The sequence below is a fragment of the Nicotiana sylvestris genome, chromosome 9, assembly GCF_000393655.2.
Source record: "Nicotiana sylvestris chromosome 9, ASM39365v2, whole genome shotgun sequence".
Lineage (NCBI taxonomy): Eukaryota > Viridiplantae > Streptophyta > Magnoliopsida > Solanales > Solanaceae > Nicotiana > Nicotiana sylvestris.
This window is the reverse complement of record NC_091065.1, coordinates 36,849,671-36,869,550: the sequence shown is the minus strand read 5'-3', so window position 1 is coordinate 36,869,550 and position 19,880 is coordinate 36,849,671. Positions and strand designations below refer to the sequence as shown.

Here is a 19,880-nt window from a genome sequence, read left to right as displayed (position 1 = left end):
AGAGGATAATCACACGTGAGAAGTGATGGATTTACCCAAGATAAAGAAACGAGTGGGATGTAAGTGTGTCTTTACAATTAAAGTTAATCCAGATGGTTCTGTAGTAAGACTTAAGGTCGGACTTGTGGCTAAAGGGTATGCTCAAACTTATGGGGTAGATTATACCGACACCTTCTCCCCGGTTGCCAGACTCACTCTTGTCTGCTTATTTATTTCTCTATTTGTTTTCAAGAATTATCCTTTACATCAGTTAGATATCAAGAATGCGTTCCTTCATGGTGATCTTCAGGAGGAAATGTATATGGGCCAACCATTTGGTTTTGTTGCTCAGGGGGAGTATGAAAAAGTCTATCATTTGAAGAAGTTCTTGTATGGCTTGAAACAGAGTCCTCGAGCTTAGTTTGGCAAGTTCAGTGAGGTAGTTCAGGAGTTTGGGCTGAAAATGAGCAGGTGTGATCACTCAGTCTTCTATCGGCAATCAACAGTGGAACTATTCTCCTTGTTGTATATGTTGATGACATTGTTATCATAGGAAATGACTATGCAGTGATCGCTTCCCTCAAGTCTTTCCTGTATACTAGATTTATACAAAGGACTTGGGCCTGTTGAAATACTTTTTGGTAGTAGAAGTAAATCGAAGCAAGAAGGGAATTCTTTTGTCTCAGAGAAAGTATATTCTTGACTTGCTTGCAAAAATTAGAAAGTTGGCAGCTAAACCCTACAGTACTCCAGTGGTTCCTGATGTGCATCTTATGAAAGATGATCACAATCCTTTTGATGATCCAGAGATATATAGGAGATTAGTTGGGAAATTAAATAACCTCAATGTGACTCGTATAGACATTGCTTTTGCGGTAAGTATTGTTAGCCAGTTCATGTCCGCACCAACAGTCAAATATTGGACAGCTTTGGAACAAATTTTATGTTACCTAAATGAGCTCCTGAACTTGGCAGATTATATTGTAATCATGACCATACTTGATTTGAGTGTTTTGCAGATGTTGATTGGGCTGGATCCAAAATTAATAGAAGATCTACTACATGCTATTGTATCTTTGTTGGAGGAACATGATATCGTGGAGAAGTAAGAAGCAAAGTGTTGTATCTCGAGCTAGTGTAGAATCTGAGTGTAGAGCTATGTCACAGTCTACGTGTGAGATTATGTGGATACATCATCTTTTTACTGAAATTGGGTTGGAGCATCTAATACCAGCAAAACTTTGGCATGACAATCAAGCTGTCTTTCATATTGCATCAAGGTGTATCATGAAAGAACGAAGCATATTGAGGTTGACTGCCATTTTATTCGTGAGAAGTTTGAGGAAAACTTGATATCCACTGGCTACGTGAAGACAAGATAGCAACCATCTGATTTATTTACAAAAGGCGTTGAATGGAATTCGAGTTGATTACTTTCGTAACAAGTTGGACATGATAAATATTTATGCTCAAGCTTGAGTGGGAGTGTTACAGAATAAATGTAGATATAATCTTATATAAGATACATAGCTAGCAAAATTATAGAGATTTTTAGCAGATTTATAGCATATCCTTTGTTATTCTTTCTATAAAATTAGGGCTCTATGTACTTGTATATATACTTGTTACTTCTTGAAATAGTATACAACGAGATTGCTCTATTCTCTATATATTTAATAAACAACATGCTCTTTATGTAGAGCAGATGGAAACTAAAATACGAGCAAATTGTTGTGATAAGATTCCGCGCAGCAAGATACACTAGAACACACTAGAATAGAGGAAACCGATAAAATCCTAACACTAGAAAATGGGAAGGTGATAACAAACTCCTAAAATGAAGGATAACATTTATTATCACTTTAATACCACTTCTATTGTATGCTTTGTTTCTTTCTATTTCTCGGTTCAACGGCAGTCTCTATCAGATGCTTCCAAAATTGTTAGAAACACTCATATTTTGTTCCTGTCCTTAATAGTTTTAAAAAATGTATCCGTAAGCCATGACGCTAGCAGTTCCAACATTGTTCATTTGACACTTTTCAGATTCTCTGTTGGATTCTACTTTTTTTTTCCTTTTTATCCATCTCTTAATTTCCACTATTTTTGTCATCATATATTGCCACTCAATAAATAGTTCCCGCTGAAGATTGTCATTTTTCTATGCAGCTGAGTTCAGTCCTTCAGTTGAAAAGGTACTCTTGCAAAACTCCGTCATCTCATTTTTCAGGATTTTGATACTACTTTTATGTATTACATTGCTTAATTATCTCAATTTAAAGTTAACTACTCAAATTTAATGTATAATTTTGGGGCTAAGGGGTCTATCTAAGCTGGTAAATGGTTAGTGTCAGTACGCATGTTTCAATGTCATGGTATTTAACTCCACTCTCGCCCTTTCCCGCTTAGCCTACGGATTTTCACTTTAAATATTCAGTTTAAATAAGTTGAATTTTGTTAGATCAATAAATATATTCTTCCTCTCATTACTAAATCACTTAAATATGGAGCCTATGTTTCCCTATGGGAAATCGTAGTCTTTCTGTCATAAGCATTGGTGTGAGTTTCGACACCTTGTTCACCATTTCTCCTCATCTAACTAATGGCTGCGTATGTCTTTTTCCTTAATTGCAGTAATTTGTTAAATACAGCTATGGCGATGGTGGGTTGATTGAAAGAGATGAGGGTCTGAATACGCATAGGCTTTAGTGCACACCAGACTATTTCATTGGCATACAGAAGACCGTTATTTGTAGCTAACTCCTACTTGCTTGGATTGAGGCGTAATTGTTGTATAGTATAGAGGACCGTTATTGTGGTGAATGTTCAGTTAAGTAGTTACAGAAAATGAGTTTTCATGCATTTGTTTGGTATTGCAAGCCGGTGGCGAATGGGATATGGGCCAAAGAAACTAATAGCGGTTTTGGTGCATATACACCTTGTGCTATTGAAACAGCTGATTGCATATCTTATTTGGTTCTCTTTGTGTTGTGTGCGTATCGGTTATGGCTGGTCAGGATGGACCACAAAATTCGGAGATTCAAGTTGAGGTCGAAATACTACAATTACATATTGATCCTCCTGGGAAGTTGTTGTGCTGCTGAACCCTTGCTCAGATTTTTTATGGGCATCTCAATCTTCAATCTGGATGCAGAAACTGGCCTTGCTCCTTTTGAGGTTATATCTACTTCTTAGTGTGGTTTATGGGTTTTCATATTTTTCTCATGCCCTTCTGACATCACGATTTTCCCTTTGTTCATGCAATACTCATGCTTGTTTTCATTCTCTTACCGACTTGTTTATGCATATCTGCAATTGCATGTACCTATCAGAATTAGGAAAACCTGCAGTTGGCATGTATAACTATGCACAAATTTCCTTTCAAAGAAATTAAATCATCTTCCCCTTTCAATTTCTAAGGTATTTGGTAGGTGACCTATTGCGTGCTATGTAATTTAACTGCCTGAAGTTAGTAAAAAATTTACTTTAAGGTACTAGTCATAGTGAATTCTTTATATAAGAATCGCCCAAAAGGACTAATAATGGGAATCAAAACTACATGAACAGTCAACCAATTCACTTTGTGCCAATCCCAAACTAGTTGGGTTAAAGGATATGAGTCCTTTGTTTATGCTGCTCTAATTGGGCCCTTTTCATTCCAAAGTGGTAAGTCATTTGTTTTTTAAAGCAGGCTAACAGTGCTAGAAAACTAAAGGTTCTCTGATTCCCATATGGTTTGTTCGGTAGTTCACTTTGTTTACCAGACAACTCTGAGAGGTAACTGGATTTTCCATATCCATTGCACACTGGAGAGTGTCAATAAAAGTCACCATGATTTACTCATTTCTGAATTGCATTTTTAACCGCATGCACAGGCACATGTATTGTCAGTCTTAGGAAGTTCATCTCGTAATTTCACTATCCTGTTTCTTATATCCTCTAGGGTAGCCATGTTGGGTTTATGGACGATAGGTAGATAGGTGGCATTCCTCTCTTTGTTGCGTATATGTTATTTACATGATTTGTCCAATCTCTTTATTTTGTATCTCAGAAGGCATATCATTTTCTTGAAATGTTCCATCTTTTGCATAACCTTAATGTTTAGAGAGGCATCTGATCTTGCTAACCTCTTAGATTTGCTTGACAACTTTAAGTTGTCTACATCTCCTAATACTATAGCTTGCTCAATGGAAGGCTTAAGTCTTTACTTTGCAATTCTTCTCTTGCTTTGTTCAATCTAGAATCCAGCTGCATCTTTTTGTCTTTTTTTTGGTTGCAAAATTTGGAAAGAAAAGTTCCTTCTGAAATGTAGGTTTTTATGGTCTCTAGTTCCTGTGCCTGAGTAATTCATCTGCTAAATGGACAAGAATGAGAGGTAAAAGCCCAAATGAGACATGTGGGGTAGCGTAGCCATATAAGGCCTTTAAGGGGCTGCAGTTAGGGGCAGTGTGGTAGTTGGTAATTTACAACTATTCACCACAGATAGCCAAATCATCTGCTTCTTCAGATGATGCTCCATAGTCATTGTCCTGAGGTAAGTTCGTAAGAACCTGTTCAGCCTCATCTACAAAAAAAAGTTTCAGGATTTTAGAACTTGCTAGCTACTGAATCTTCAGAATTTAGATAGATACATGAAAGGACAAAATTGATCTACTTAATCGGTTATTATTTAAGTTTATAACAGAACTAAGATATATTCACTTATAATGAGTTAGCCGTTAACAATGACATTTTTAAAGTAATAGCCTGGAGGACTGATATTTATCTCACACTGGGTTTATATATTACGATTGTAGTCTTGAATTAATAGCTTTCCCTAATTTTCTGCCTGCTGGAAGGCTACTAGGTGTTCTAGCACCCGTGAAGGCACTGAAATAAATCAAGTGGATTATAGCAATCCTAAAATAACAAATATTATAGCAATACAAAATTTGATTTTTTTTTGTTAAGGTAAGGTAACAGTATATTCATCAGCACTAAGATGGTACTGGCAGTCAAATAATTACATATTACAGGGAACCCTGTGTCTTACAAGGAATCAATAATCTAAAAGTGATTCTGCATCTAAAACATAGTTCTCTTTACACGAGAATTAGAAAGACTAAAAACAATTCAACTTAATTCTTTGTATGGTAATGGAACTAGTTCTATTCTCAAAACATCTATTATTCCTTTCTTTCCACACAGTCCACCTTATGCATACTGGAGCCATTCTCCACCATTTCTTCTGTGTGTTCTTTGTTTTAGTGTTGTTCCAACATCATAGCAGGTCCTTTGTGATTCTTTGCATCATCCATTGGGTCTCAGCTAAGGCAAGAAACAACTGCCATCATACATCAGTTATCCTGCAATGTAGGAAGAGATGGTTATTACTCTCTTCCTTTTCTTGGCATAAAAAACATACTGGAGCCAAAAAAAAAAAAAAACATACTGGAACTCAGCTGAATCCCCCTTTTTTGTAATACTTCATGAGTCAAGCAAGCTTTTTTGACAACAAGCCAAGTGAAACATGTCACCTTGAAGGAGGCTCTTGTTTTCCAGACAAGTTTCCATGACCAATCTGAAAAGCAAGAAGTATGCAGAGCCTCCAAAGTCTTCAGCATTTTAGCCACCCTTCCAATCTCCCAGTCATTTAACGGTCTTCTGAGGGAGAGGTTCCATCCTTGAGAAGCCATGCCTCCTCTATTGTATCCTCAGCTGTAGTTGAGGCAAAATTACAGCAGAATCTTTTTTTTATTCTTTTCTTTGCCATTCTCTTTCTATGCAATATCGTGGACGAGGTCATTTTTTCAAGCTTCTTTGCTCACATCTCTATTTTCTGAATATTCAACATACAGTCAACACAATGTGTTCCTTAAGTAACCTCAGCACTGCGTTTTCTTCAAGTAACCAAAATGAAACAGATTAATCTCTAAGTTCTCAGTTTTAAGGAAAAACATCATGTCACTTAAATTGCCTTCTTTGTTTAAAAGGCTATGGAGTTTAAGATGTTAATTAAACTTGTGTATTCTGTAGTGGAAAAACTATTAGAGTAAAGGTTGTAAATTTGCTTGATAGACCAAATGTCACGTCAAAGTTAAAAATTTGAATAATTATATGAATTTGAATTCTTGAAAGTACTAAACATATAGAGCAATATTGCATGATAGAATGATATCAAATGTTTTTAAACGTTCCAAAAGAGAAAGTGTCATATTTCTTATCAGTAATTAAAATTTTATTGGTGACAGCACTAAGCTGCTGCCAAGTATATATAGCAAAGCACAGATGTAGTTCTTTTTATAAATTCAAGTAACAGATGGACTCTATCAGTTTGTTAGCTTCATTATGTATCAAATGGAAGTGTCATTAAATAGGATCTGATGGAGCATATCTTAGAGATATGCAAAGGAACTGAGTTTTATCAGATATGGAGTACAAGCACCAAGGAGGAGCTGTAAACAGTAAGAGAAGCAAAAACAGCATATGGATAATGGACTGTATATAATGGACAAAAATGTAGACACTGATTTTGTCGTTTGATTATACATGTAACAATATATGAATTTCAAAAACAAAGTTATATATTATACACATTCTTTTGATGATTTTGATACAAATGATATTTGGAACATCCTTTGCTGGTTATTCAAGTATTGGTGCTCATGCCTCTTTGAAATATCAAACAGCCGGATAGTCAATAGTCTGCAATATGATTAGTAGGTCTGACTGTGGAGAAGAAATTTTTTTTGCATGAGATCTTGCATGCTCAATTGCTCATAGATCTGATGAGCTCTTTACCTTTAGTTAGACAGACCTGTGCAATTTTGATAACCTTACTTGTACACCAGTCTAGTGAAAGTTCTTTCTTCATATATATAGCCAACTGATATATGTACTCTTTTCTTCCAGATGGTTTCTTTGAGCATTCAGGCACTTGCTTGGATTTCCATTGTTATTATGAATGTAGTGGAAACTAAAGTCTACATTAGAGAGTTCAGATGGTATGTCAGATTTGGAGTAATCTATGTTTTGGTAGGTGAACTTGTGATCCTCAACTTCATTCTTTCAATGCGGAGTTTCTACTCAAGGTGAGTGTGATGTTATTATTTTTGTCAAATTAGCTCTTTGGGGTAACTTCCCTTCTCAGGGCTTATTAATTTGTTCAAGTGCTCTGGTCAACTTCATGAATGTTGGACGACAGCTGCAAGGGCCTTCCTATTCAGGAAAAAGAAATTAGATACGAATTTGTCAGAGAAAAAGAAGTGTAGTTGGATATTAATATACTCCCCATTAATTATGAGAATTTGATTAATAGAAGTGGCTGTAAGAAATAAAATACGAAGGAATCCGTACAATTCAAAAGCGAAATGAGTTTGAGCAATCAACAAAATTCTCCACCTATCTTCCCCAAAGAGCAAACAAGGATTGCACACGGAATTCTAAAAAGAAAAAAAAACTACTCTGATATGAATGCATGAAAAATATCTCCTGTATATGCAAGAGAACCTTGCATCTAGTCAGATAGTTCTCGTCAAGATAAAACCAGAAAGAGCTTAAACATGTGTAATCCTTAGCATTATATGCTCGGTAAGAAACATTGGGAACTCAGATGGTAAGAAAACACTAAAATAAACCTGGTATATTAGATTTGGAGCCTTAGCAAGTGGAGATCAAAGGTGGGTTTTATCGTTCTTTATGTTGTTTAAGGATGCTGGAAAATAAAAGATCCAGCTACCATATTGCCAAATTAGTAAATAATAAGTTGGTGATTTTCAGATTTGCTTGCTGAATTTCAGAAGCTGATTTTTGTCATATATGATTAATAGAAGGCCTTTGTCTTATAATATATCAAGCCTTTTAACTTTCTGTAGTAGGGGTTAGTAGAGGAGAGTTTGCAAGGTTCAAGGAGAGTAGTGGTTTAATAGTCAAGTAGGATAAAACTTGCAACTAGCACGGTGAATTGGTAGTAGTAGATGCAAGAACAAATGAAAAAAATTGTAAATATTTAGCAAGATAAATGGGAACCAGATAGGAATTATATTTTGGGGTCCTGTAGCCAACTCAATAGGAAAACAAGGTAGAGGAAACGATGTGAATTTGAGTAGATATAAATCATGTGTCCTGGAATCACAAACTTAGTATACACTACTGTATTAGGAAACCTTAGGACTATGAGTCCAGTGCTACCAAAAGTTCCCAAATACTACATTTACACATCTTATATACTTCCTCCATCCCAATTTATGTGATGGTGTTTGACTGACACAATTTTTTTTGATAACCGTGGACTTGTTTGCACCTCGACTAGTTCCACGAGATACCTCTTACTTCCCACCAGTAAGAGATACCAGGTAACTATGTCCTCCAAGGCTTGGACTCATGGGAAGAGATCACCTAGTATTTTTTGTGCCTCCGCTGGAGTTTGAACCTAAGAGCTCATGGTTCTCAACCCACTTCGTTGACCACTAGACCACACCATTGGGTGTGACTGACACAGTGTTTAAGAAAGAAAGAAAGACTTTTGAAACTTGTGGCACAGACATTTGTGGCTTTAAATCATCTCATTAAAGGTAAACTAGGTAAATTTAAAGTTAAATTGTTTCTAAATATAGAAAGGCATCATTCTTTTTGGGACAGGCTAAAAAGGAAAGTTTGTCATATAAAATTGGTCAAAGGAAGTAATTCTTTTTGAATGAAGCTAGGGATTATTTCATCCTAACATGTGAGAAAAATAAACAAACGCAAGCTAGCTATGACGAATCAATAAAACTTAAGCAGGATGGTTTTCATAGTTAGTGTAAAGCCAAAAGATAACTCTAGAGAATAACGATAGAATGAGAGACACCAATTTCGTGAAAAACCTCTACAAAGCTAAGAGTAAAACCCACAAAACATCGGTCCATCAAAAGCTCCACTTGACCAAAGTAGATTCACAAAAGTCCTCCAAAATGGTCACAACACCGGTGCCGAATCGGGAGAAACAATAGCAACAAGAGTAACAAGAAAATAAGTGAAGAATGAGAAAGAATCACATAGAAACAAGCAACTGTTTGTGCTCAAAGTCTACAGCTAAAGATCTTTAAACACAATCTCTACCATTCATTTTGAAAAATAGGATGTTAGGAAATCCTGAATTTTTTTTAGCTAGTTCTACCGTTGAACGAATAAAAAACGGTATTTCAAGCTGGCAGGCCACATAAAAATTTTGCAGCAAAGAGGTTTTTTTTTCTCTTTTCTTAAAAACGGATGCTCTAATCTCTCTCTTTGCCACTAAGGAGCCCTTTATAAAAGTAAGAAGAAACCAAATCCAAACAAAAAGTGTGAGAATGCACGGGAGAAAAATCTATTTATTAACAATGATACAATGAGCCCTATATATAATGCATCTTCTACTCCTACTACATATGGATTAGGACATATTCTACTCCTACTACGCATGGGACTAGGACATATTCTACTCCTACTACATATGGGACTAGGACTATTTACACATAACTATCTAATACTCCCCCTCAAGCCGGTGCATACAAAACATTTGTGCCAAGCTTGTTACATATGTAACAATGTGAGGACCAGTGAGGGACTTGGTAAAAATATCTGCAAGTAGCTGATCATTCGACATACAAGGCCACTAGACTCCCCCTGAGCAACAAAACCAGTTGGTTGCTGATAAACATAAGTTGGCTGAAAAGTCGTAAGAAAAATTTGAAGATAGTGAGACCAAGCCGAATTTTACACTGCAAAATATGTTCTAAAACACCACCAGAAAACTTTTCTGAAAATCACTGTTCACGCTGGAAAAATAAAAGTTGTAAAAATTTGATATAATTTATATGGGTAGGCTCGGAATCACTGGACGAGTAAGTTGTCCAGAAGAAATTTTGTCAAAAAGTGGCCGGAATGGCTCACACACGCCGGAAAAGTTATTGTAGCTGGCCGAAACCCTAGTTCTGGCGGAGCGTGGAGGTGCATGACAAACTGCCAGGAGCGATTGACTGGGGTTTTGTCGCCTGACTTTTCCGAACAAGAAGGTAGTGTTGGTTTTCGCATAACACTTACCGATGAGGAGATAATGCAAATCAATCTTGAGTCGTCAACCAGAAAGACACACGGTGACTGACTTTTCTGTTCAGATGGAGAATTTATGGGGTTTGGTCGCACAAGAGTTTCGGATTGATGGTGGTATTGGTATATGCACAGCACCACTGTATTAGTGATGAACCCTGGGAACAAAACGAAGTTGCCGGAAAATTGCACGGCGACGAGATCTTTCTTCCCGGATGTCGCTGGAATGACGCGCACCGATAATTTTCTCACTGAAGCTCTGATACCATGTGAGAATGCACGGGAGAAAAATTTATTTATTAACAATGATACAATGAGCCCTATATATAATACATCTTCTACTCTTGCTACATATGGGATTAAGACATATTCTACTCTTACTACGTATGAGACTAGGACATATTCTACTCCTACTACATATGGGACTAGGACTATTTACACATAACTATCTAACAAAAAGGAATTTAAACCAAACCCAAACCAACACGAAATTTGAGAATGGCAATTAGGCCACTTGGTTGGAAAAGTGGGCGTGGGCCCAACAAACTTCCCCTCCAGTCAAAGGAGATCAATAAGTCTTCAAGCATAAGAAGTGTTAGACAGGCTTCACGCCTGCCAGTTGTCTGCAAACTGATTCTGCAAACTGATTCTGATTTACAGTCACCACCTTTGGTAGCATATCAGAAGGGTTATCATCAGTGAATCTGTATAACCTCAAACAATTTTCTTCCACAGGCATTCTGACCCAATGATACTTTCTATTGATATATTTCATTTTAGAATGAAAAGTGGAGTGTTTGGTGAGGCAGTTAACACTCTGATAGTCTAATTGTCCCAAAATAGAGCATACTTCAATTGCTAAAAGCCAAATCTCAATTAAACTTTTTCATTTACAACAATTTCTTGGATCCTCAGTTATAGTAATGATTCCGTGTCTGTGGTGGGCAGAGTTATTCACTTTATGCTGGTACCTTTTTAAACGCATTTAAGTTTTTGCCTCTTCAAAGAATATGTAGGCTTTAAGGTCTGGCTTATTTTTTCTAAACAAAGAAGTGAAGTTGCAAGATTCTCTATGAGAACAGGAATAACTGAACATATTCTGTTCAAAAGAAGAGTGAAGAAGAGTGCATGTAACTTGAAAGAGATGGATTGCAAGAACTAGACTGTTGTTCTCTGTACAGTAGGATTTTGATTCTCGACTCACAACTTGTCTTCATTCGTTCAATAGCTTAATAAGCAACCCTATCTGATTGCATTGCAAGATGCTTTTCTGTATGTAAACTTATGCTATCTAAATCAGCACGGCGTACTCATAGCTTATACTAAATTGCGCAGGTTTACACTGTACATCTATTACAGTTCAGTCATCTGTCAGGTACCTGTGATGTCCTTATCATCTATTAGCTTTTACTCGTTGCATTTTTGCACCTTTTCCAGCTTTCAGAATTAATCAGTCATATAATCTTTCAAGGGGATTTCCCCAGGATTAGAATTGATTTACCTTGTCGAAAAGATATATTGAATTTGCATGAAGTCTAGAAGTATTTCTTTTCTGTAATATGTAGTGTTCTGAATATCAAACTACGTAAGACTACATTCAAGTAGTTCGATCATGTTGAAGTGTGTAACCACCTCATCTAAAAGCTTAAGCTGTTAGAGAGAACACACTTTTATTTACTTGATTATGTCTTCAACAGATCAGTCATGGAATTTTTACATATGCAAAGGAACAAAGAAAATCTTGACCATATTTAGCTGGAGGAAATTGTGTCTTGTATCAGGCTGCATTCTGGTACTTAAGTTTATCTCTTGTTCTGAAATGAATGGGCAACTAACAGATGTATGTTGTAGTTTCACTAGTTCTTAATAGTACAAGACCAAATATTATATCTTAATTACCTACATTTTGTTCCATTAGAGATTGGATTACTAAATCAGAAATGTCTGATGCAGATTTTATTTGGGGCTCTGCTTCTTGTTCATCTTCCTAATTTGGATCCTTTCTCTGGCTATGTTCCACTAAGGAGTGAGTCCATTGATGACAATACTGATGAAACAGTTGGAGCAGACCGTATTTGCCCTGAGAGATATGCAAGCATTCTGTCAAGTCAGTGGGTTCTGCCTTTTAGTTTTAACCCTGGCCAGTTAATCCTGAAGTGGTTTCATTTGGGTTATACTATAAGAAAGTTGGTAAAAACTATTGCACTGATTTGCGCTTACGGACATTCATCTCTTGTTAATTCTTTCAAACTACAATGACTTTATGCCTTCTGTATTTAATGAACTTGAATCAAATTTTCTTATGACTTTTCATAACCGAAAAATGGGAGGTCCTGTGGAAATCGAACTATCCTCTATCAATGGCCAAATGATAATTGGAGTTCCTTAACTCTGGTAGGGATTTCTTTTGGATGGATAACTCCCCTCTTGCAACAAGGCTGTAAGAGACCAATCACTGAAAAGGATGTCTGGAAGTTGGATACATGGGATCAGTCTGAGACATTGAGTGCAAGGTTTGTAATCGGTGTATCTTTTACCCTCAATATTGGCATAATCAGCTGTAAGACAGTGTTGTTACACATTATCCATTTCAACTCTTTCAGATTCCAAAAATGTTGGGCTGAAGAATCTCAGAGGAAAAAACCATGGCTTCTTCGTGCTTTGAATTGCAGTCTTGGAGGCAGGTATGGTTTTTGCTACATTCTATACACAACAGTGATCTTTTGCCTAAGTATTGAGAAGGCAACTATATTTGTGCTTCTTCTTCCACCACTATGCAGATGAGTCTTACTCTTATATCTTTCTGCAATTTTCTACAGGTTCTGGTATGGAGGCCTCTTCAAAGTAATGTGCTTAGTCCTTGGAGTTTGTCATAAAATCTGGTTATCTTTTCCTTGAAGTTTCGTTTTTCTACTAGATGTTAAGAGTTGTTTTATAACTTTCTGCAATTTTCTACAGGTTCCAATAACATTGGCAATATGTCTTTTGAGTTCTTCTAACTGCTCTTAAAGTAGTTAACTATTCACAAGTCTTTCTTCATACCATCAATTTGCATATGATATAAGGTGCTGACTTGTCTTTGCGATGATAATTGTCACTTCGATTATGTTCCTTATAAATTTGTTTTTTAGTAAAGTTCGAACCATTTGACAAAGTGAATCTCTCTGCCATTAAGTTTTATCTCCGCGTGTCATGTTTTGTCTAAGTGCATCCACATGCCAATATTTGGAAATTGACTTTTCTGGTTTAAATAAGGCTTAAGAATGCTACAAGGAGGTAAGGATGCTGGACTTGTTTTATTCGGCAAAAATTGAAATGGGAAGAGGACAAGGACGTTGATGCTTGCAAGACGAAAAGATAAATGGAGGAAGAGGAAATTTGCACAGAGCAAGATACTTGTAGTTCAGTGAGGGGAATGGAGGGAAATCAGAAATGTATAACCTGCTAGTAGAGATCTGTGGAAATCGGTTCTACAGCTACACATCCCTTTTCTTGTTGTGTGAATGTGCAGGAGGAGTTTCCTTTTTTGGCTTAGGTGTGGGGTTAGAACCTTTTTAGAGAATAAATCCCTTTTCAGATTTGAAAATGACAGGGTAGCTATAAAGATGACTGACAAGATTAAGTGTTGTGTATTGAGGGAGACAATGGACAATATTAAGGGTAAAGATAAAATGTGATAGCAGAACTAATCAAATTGTTGTAATGCTTGTTGGACTGGAAAAGCAGTGGCAAGCAGGTATCTGCAGCTTTTGATGCATGAAGGGTGAATGAAGGAGAGAAAGATGGAGCACAAGGCAGATCTTCCACCCGTGCGATTTAGATCAAACAGAAGGAAAAATGTGCGGTCATGCATATATTTGTTGTAGGTCAATTTGGGGGCGCTAGAACTTTGCTTTTGCTGATTTCTTGGATAAGTTGAGTGTAGAAGAGATCGTCTTTTCTCATCCCTCCCTCTTGTATAGATTGTGGATTCTCTGCAGTCCAAATTGAGTAACCTTTTTGCTTACTAATAGGGAAGAAAATTTTCTCTGATAAAACTGATTTTCTTTCTTCCTAGTTTTCAACTTCATCCTGATATTCAGGCTCCTGTCCATCATTCCATCTAAAAGAATTCATGCTGGAATCTTCTCTTTGGTTACCTATAATTTTCTATCACCATGGCAAGATATTTTTGGCTTACACTTTCCCGTCTTGAACTGAAACTTATTTGGGTCATCTTTTAAATTTCTACTATTTCTGATTTTTTAAGTTCCATATGAATATTCTTTTTTTTTGTGCCAATTCTTAGGTTGGTAGTGATCTTTGCCAGTTTGTGGGACCACTACTACTTAATCGTCTTTTAAAGGTAACTTTTGGTTGTTGGACTTTTGTTTACTTTGATCTCCTCTAATTCAGTGTTTTATGCATTTAAACTTACCTGCAATTTTCTCGTAGTTAGTACGCAGTCAACACCGAGGGTCTATCGGAAAAAGCTTCTCTGCCCTTCCAGGGTAGGGGTAAGGCTGCGTACATCTTACCCCCTGGCCTCCCCAGACCCCACTTGTGGGAAATTACTGGACTTGTTGCTGTTGTTGTAGTAGTACTGCACGCAACACATATGAGAAAGGTCACTGGTTTTTATTTTGTAAACATTGATATGGTTTTTGACAAGTAACAAATATGAATATCAGAGTATATGTCAATGACTAATTAATATGGAATACAAAGTCTACACTTGTGATAAATTCTCAATGAGAAAATCTAACTATTCTAAAAATGTCCCATCCATCGGCTTATCAATCTTTACTTCCAAACCTTCTTCAACCACTGCTAATACAATATGCAAGTCAAATTAAGTTGTTAATTTGAAGCTCAATCAAATTATGTCAAATGGGACATTGGTGTAATTACAAGTTAAAGAACATAATATGGTAGAGAGTGCACTTTGTTTAATGGCAGTTTTGCTTGTGATCCATCTTACCTTAATATAGAGAACAGTCTATTATGCCTTCACTAGATATAGCCATAAGCATATGCGATGCTAACAAGATTGAATATGTAGTAAATTGTGAAAGAGAGTCTTTAGGAGGACTAATCCCATTCTGTGTTTCCTCCTCTTTGAGCTGTTACCTTCCTGATTCTGGCATGCCATAGCTGTTTTGGTTTTCATATTATGCATGGAAGTAATGCACTCTTCTGGGTTCACTAATATTATATCTCTTCATTATTAACTTGATATTGCTTACAGTCTCTGGAGCGAGGCGAACCAGCTTGGGTTGGCCACCTATATGCTTTTCTGATTTTTGTTGGGGTGGTAAGATTCAATCTTCATCATATTAAAAGCGTATAATTCGTTGCTTTCATTCAAATAGCACGTAGTTTTCTTCTTGCTCGCGGCTGGATAGTTAATAAGCTTGATTCTCTGGGCATTCGATTAGCTTGTCTTATTTAAATAATTTTATTTAATCCAACCGCATATACGTACGTATATATATATATGTGTGTGTATATATATATATATATATGTACATATATATTGTTAGATAGTTATGTAATTAGTCTGAATCCCACATTGAATAGGAGTAGAATATGTATATGTATAATTATAAATAGGGCTCATTGTATTGTAATTAACACATCTATAATATATTTTTTTCCGTGCTTTCTCATGTGGTATTAGAGCATTGGTGAGAAAGGATCTGTGTGCGTCATTCCAGCATAACCGGGAAGAAAGAACTTAGTCATCGTGCAATTTTTCTGGTGACCTACGGGCTGTCCACGCGAAAGTCATTTTCTGTCGATGTTGTACGAAAAACACCACCGCCACAAGGTAGATCACCTTCCGGCGTCCAACCCCAAAAAATTTCTCCGGCAGAAAAGCTGCCACACACTGGCAATAGAGACTTTTCCGGTGAGGGTTTCGCAAAGCTTCTTCAGGACAACTTGCTCACCCTTTAATTCCGAGCCTACCCATCCAATTTAAACCAAATTCCAACCATGTTTCTAATTTTCCAGCGTGAACAGTGATTTTCCGGGGTGAACAATAATTTCCAGAAAAGTTTTTGCTTTCTAGTGGTGCTTTAAAATCTATTTTGAAGTGTGGAACTCGGCTATTTTAACATTTAGTCTCACTACTTTCAAATTTCTCCGACGACTTTTTGGCCAACTTTTATCTACCAGCAATACTATGATCGACGAGATGTCTGTTTTACATACGAGTGGTACTTGGGAGCTTGTTCCTCTTCCTTCAGGTAAATCTACTATTGGTTGTTGTTGGGTGTGTGTTAAATTTGGTCTAGATGGTCAGGTTGGTTGACTTAAGGCTCATCTTGTTGCCAAAGGGTATACTCAGATATTTGGGCTCGATTATAGTGATACTTTCTCTCTCGTGACTAAAATAGCACCAGTCCACCTTTTTCTATCCATGGCTGTTGTTCGCCGTTGGCCTCTCTATCAGTTGAACATTAAAAATGATTTTCTTCACGGTGACCTTAAGGATGAAGTTTATATGGAGCAACCACCTGGTTTTGTGACTCAGGGGGAGTCTAGTGGCCTTGTATGTCAGTTGCGTCGGTCCCTCTATGGTCTAAAGCTGTCTCCTCGAGCCTGGTTTGGTAAGTTCAGCACAGTTATTCAGGAGTTTGGCATGACTCATAGTGAAGTTGATCACTCTGTGTTTTATTGGCTTTCTGCTTCAAATCTCTGTGTTTATCTAGTGGTTTATGTTGGCGATAATGTTATTAGCGGCAGTGATCAGGATGATATTAATATGTTGAAGTAACATCTCTTTCAGCACTTTCAGACTAAGGATCTGGGCAGATTAAAGTACTTTCTGGGTTTTGAGATCGCTCAGTCTAGCTCAGGTATTGTGATCTCACAACGGAAGTATGCGTTGGACATTCTTGAGGAGACAAGAATGATGGGTTGTAGACCTGTTGACACTCCTATGGATCCGAATTTTAAACTTCTGCCAGATCAGGGGGAGCCGCTTAGCGATCCTACAAGATATAGGTGGTTGATTGGTAAATTAAATTACCTGACAGTGACTAGACTTGATATTTCTTTTCCTGTGAGTGTTATGAGTCAGCTTATGAATTCTCCATGTGATAGTCATTGGGATGCAGTTGTACGCATTCTTCTGTATATAAAATCAGCTCTAGGCAAAGGATTGTTGTTTGAGGATCGAGGCCATGAGCAAATCTTTGGATACGCAGATGCTGATTGGGCAAGATCACCTTCTGATAGACGTTCTATGTCCGGATATTGTGTTTTAGTAGGAGGTAATTTGGTGTCTTGGAAGAGCAAGAAACAGAATGTGATTGCTCGGTCTAGTGCAGAAGCAGAATATCGAGCAATGACTATGGCAACATGTGAGTTAGTTTGGATCAAACAGTTGCTCAAGGAGTTGAATTTTGGTGAGATCAGCGAGATGGAACTTGTGTGTGATAATCAAGCTGCCCTCCATATTACATCGAATCTTGTGTTCCTTGAGAGAAGTAAACACATTGAGATTGACTCTCACTTCGTCAGAGAAAAAATACTCTCAGGAGATATTGATACAAAGTTTGTGAAGTCGATTGATCAGCTTGCAAATATTTTCACCAAGTCCCTCACTGCTCCTCGTATATAATTATGTAATTAGTCCGAGTCTCACATTCAGTAGGAGTAAAATGTATTATGTATAGTTATAAATAAGGCTCATTGTATTATAATTAAGACATCAATAATATATTTTTTCCGATGCTTTCTCTCTCACACACACATATACATGTATACACACTTTCTGAATTGTATTTTTTACTTGGTCCAGTCATTTGGAGTACTATGTGAAGCTCAGTACTTTCAGAACGTCATGCGTGTTGGTTTCAGGATGAGATCGACTCTGGTATGATCTTTCTCAAAACTACAGTGCATGTCCTATTGTTATTTTTGGATTTCTCCTCCAGTGGCTTCTGCTTTTAATTAATTCGATACAACTTAAGCACACTGCCTCACATGATTAATTCCCTATAATGTTTGCTTTTACCTTGTTCTATACTTTAGTGAAAAGGTAAATCATGATAAAACCAATTTCTTTTTTTCCTTTTTTTTTGTAGAATAGCTTTGATGATCACATGCTCCCTCCATCCCATTTTATATAATGATGTTTGAATGAGCATGGAGTTTTGAAAGAAAGAAAGACTTTTGAAAGTTGTGGTCTAAAACAAGGCATAGATATTTGTTGTCTATACATCATCGCATTAACGGTAAAATGAGAAGTTTAAAGTTAAACTCTTTCTAGATATAGAAAGTTTTTGCACGCTTCCACAACTTTGTGGTTATGGCTTTAAACACTATACAACACAAAATTTTGCTCTTTGGTGAACGTAGAGTAAAAAATACAGCAAAAAGACGTAACTTTAGTATACTTAGTTCGAAATCATACTTTTTGTGGAGACAAATGATATGTCATTCACCTTTCACCTTTTCTGCAAACACATTACCAGTTGATGTCCTTATTCGCCTGTTATTCTTTTTCATCTTATATGGTGAATGAACACCCACTCTGACAATTAGAAGCCGTTTCTGACTTTGAAGAAACTACTTATAAAATATTAAGCTGTCTAAGTCTTGCAAGTTGACTTAATGGTAGTCATGTATTTTATTGCATTTAGGTGGCTTCCATATTCCGCAAATCTGTAAGATTAACACTTGAGGGCCGTAAGCAGTTTCCATCTGGAAAAATTACAAATATGATCACAACTGATGCTAATGCACTTCAGGTATGCTTGGAGCAACAATATCTTAAGTCTTGATCCCTGCCTTTAAAAGTTATAGTGATCCCTGCCTTTTAAAGTGTATAGTGGTGCAACATGATAGAAACATTTAGATAAGGCATGAAAGTAAGATTGTTTACTACTAATAAAGTGTGAGACCATACAGTGAAAAATATGATTGGCAGCAGAGATAATTTCACAATTACATATTCGACTAAATTTTCTATGTTGAAATTGACCAAGTGCTCCCTATATCCCATTTTATGTTATGCTTTCTATTTGGGAACATCACAAATGTCCAACACTTCTAAAGTACAAGCATTCCCTGCAAGTTTCACAAGTTTCAAGAATTGAAATTCATTTAGCAAATAGCAATTCAGTATTATGTAAATTGTTCCTTACACAGGTCAAAGTGTCCATTAGTCTCAGCAACCAGTCAATGATTTAATGTTTGGATGCTCACACCTCTCCAATGTTTAAACTTACTCTTACAGTGATTGATGCTATAATATCTTCTATCAAGTTTCACTAGACTGTGTTGAGAGGAATCCACCAAATGATATATTAGCTTTATATAACATCTGGAATGATGGATTATAATATGGAAGAGATGCCTCCTCCAAATGGTTTATTCGCAAATAATGAAATCCAAGTGTCTTAGATGCAGTACACTAGATTTGTAACTTTTGAGTAAAAGCATTCTTTAAATGGTTTATCAGCAGTAACACTTGAAGCTTTTCACTATCTAATGTAGGATCTTAGAGAAGATTGTATGACTACTTATTTCAAATGCAGTATATATGACTATCAAAATCGGTGGCTTTTTCATAGTGGTTATCACTTTGTGTTGATAACGGCTAATATGATTCTTAATTTGTTCAGCAAGTATGCCAACAGCTTCATGTTTTATGGTCAGCTCCATTTCGTATTGTCATCGCCATGGTTCTACTTTACCAGCAGCTAGGTCTGGCTTCACTTCTTGGTGCTCTAATGCTAGTATTGATGATCCCAATGCAGGTAAATAAAGATCTATTCGTCCTCCAAGTCTGAATTATTTTTGGCAATAAGTGGCTTCATTATCTAGTCTTTACTTAAAATGGCTTTTCGCAGTGGTGCTTG

General features: G+C 36.6%; 1 protein-coding gene across 3 annotated transcripts in view; it reads left to right on the top strand.

Annotated features, from left to right (window-relative positions):
• Positions 1 to 1,861: 1,861 nt before the first annotated feature.
• LOC104225029 (ABC transporter C family member 12-like) overlaps positions 1,862 to 19,880 on the top strand; it is a 36,253-nt gene continuing 18,234 nt past the window's right edge. The window contains exons 1-13 of one of the 3 annotated variants that reach the window (XM_009776781.2): positions 1,862 to 2,174; positions 2,614 to 3,156; positions 6,871 to 7,049; positions 11,362 to 11,401; positions 11,980 to 12,133; positions 12,425 to 12,539; positions 12,630 to 12,710; positions 12,846 to 12,870; positions 14,315 to 14,371; positions 15,254 to 15,319; positions 17,816 to 17,890; positions 18,660 to 18,767; positions 19,644 to 19,778. In XM_009776781.2, the coding sequence (XP_009775083.1) occupies positions 2,827 to 3,156; positions 6,871 to 7,049; positions 11,362 to 11,401; positions 11,980 to 12,133; positions 12,425 to 12,539; positions 12,630 to 12,710; positions 12,846 to 12,870; positions 14,315 to 14,371; positions 15,254 to 15,319; positions 17,816 to 17,890; positions 18,660 to 18,767; positions 19,644 to 19,778 (1,365 nt within the window). In that variant the 5' untranslated portion in view covers positions 1,862 to 2,174; positions 2,614 to 2,826. Of the gene's footprint in view, positions 2,175 to 2,613; positions 3,157 to 6,870; positions 7,050 to 11,361; positions 11,402 to 11,723; positions 11,867 to 11,979; positions 12,134 to 12,424; positions 12,540 to 12,629; positions 12,711 to 12,845; positions 12,871 to 14,314; positions 14,372 to 15,253; positions 15,320 to 17,815; positions 17,891 to 18,659; positions 18,768 to 19,643; positions 19,779 to 19,880 lie in introns of those variants that run through there. The other 2 variants (XM_009776778.2, XM_070155984.1) reach the window with 2 other exon arrangements.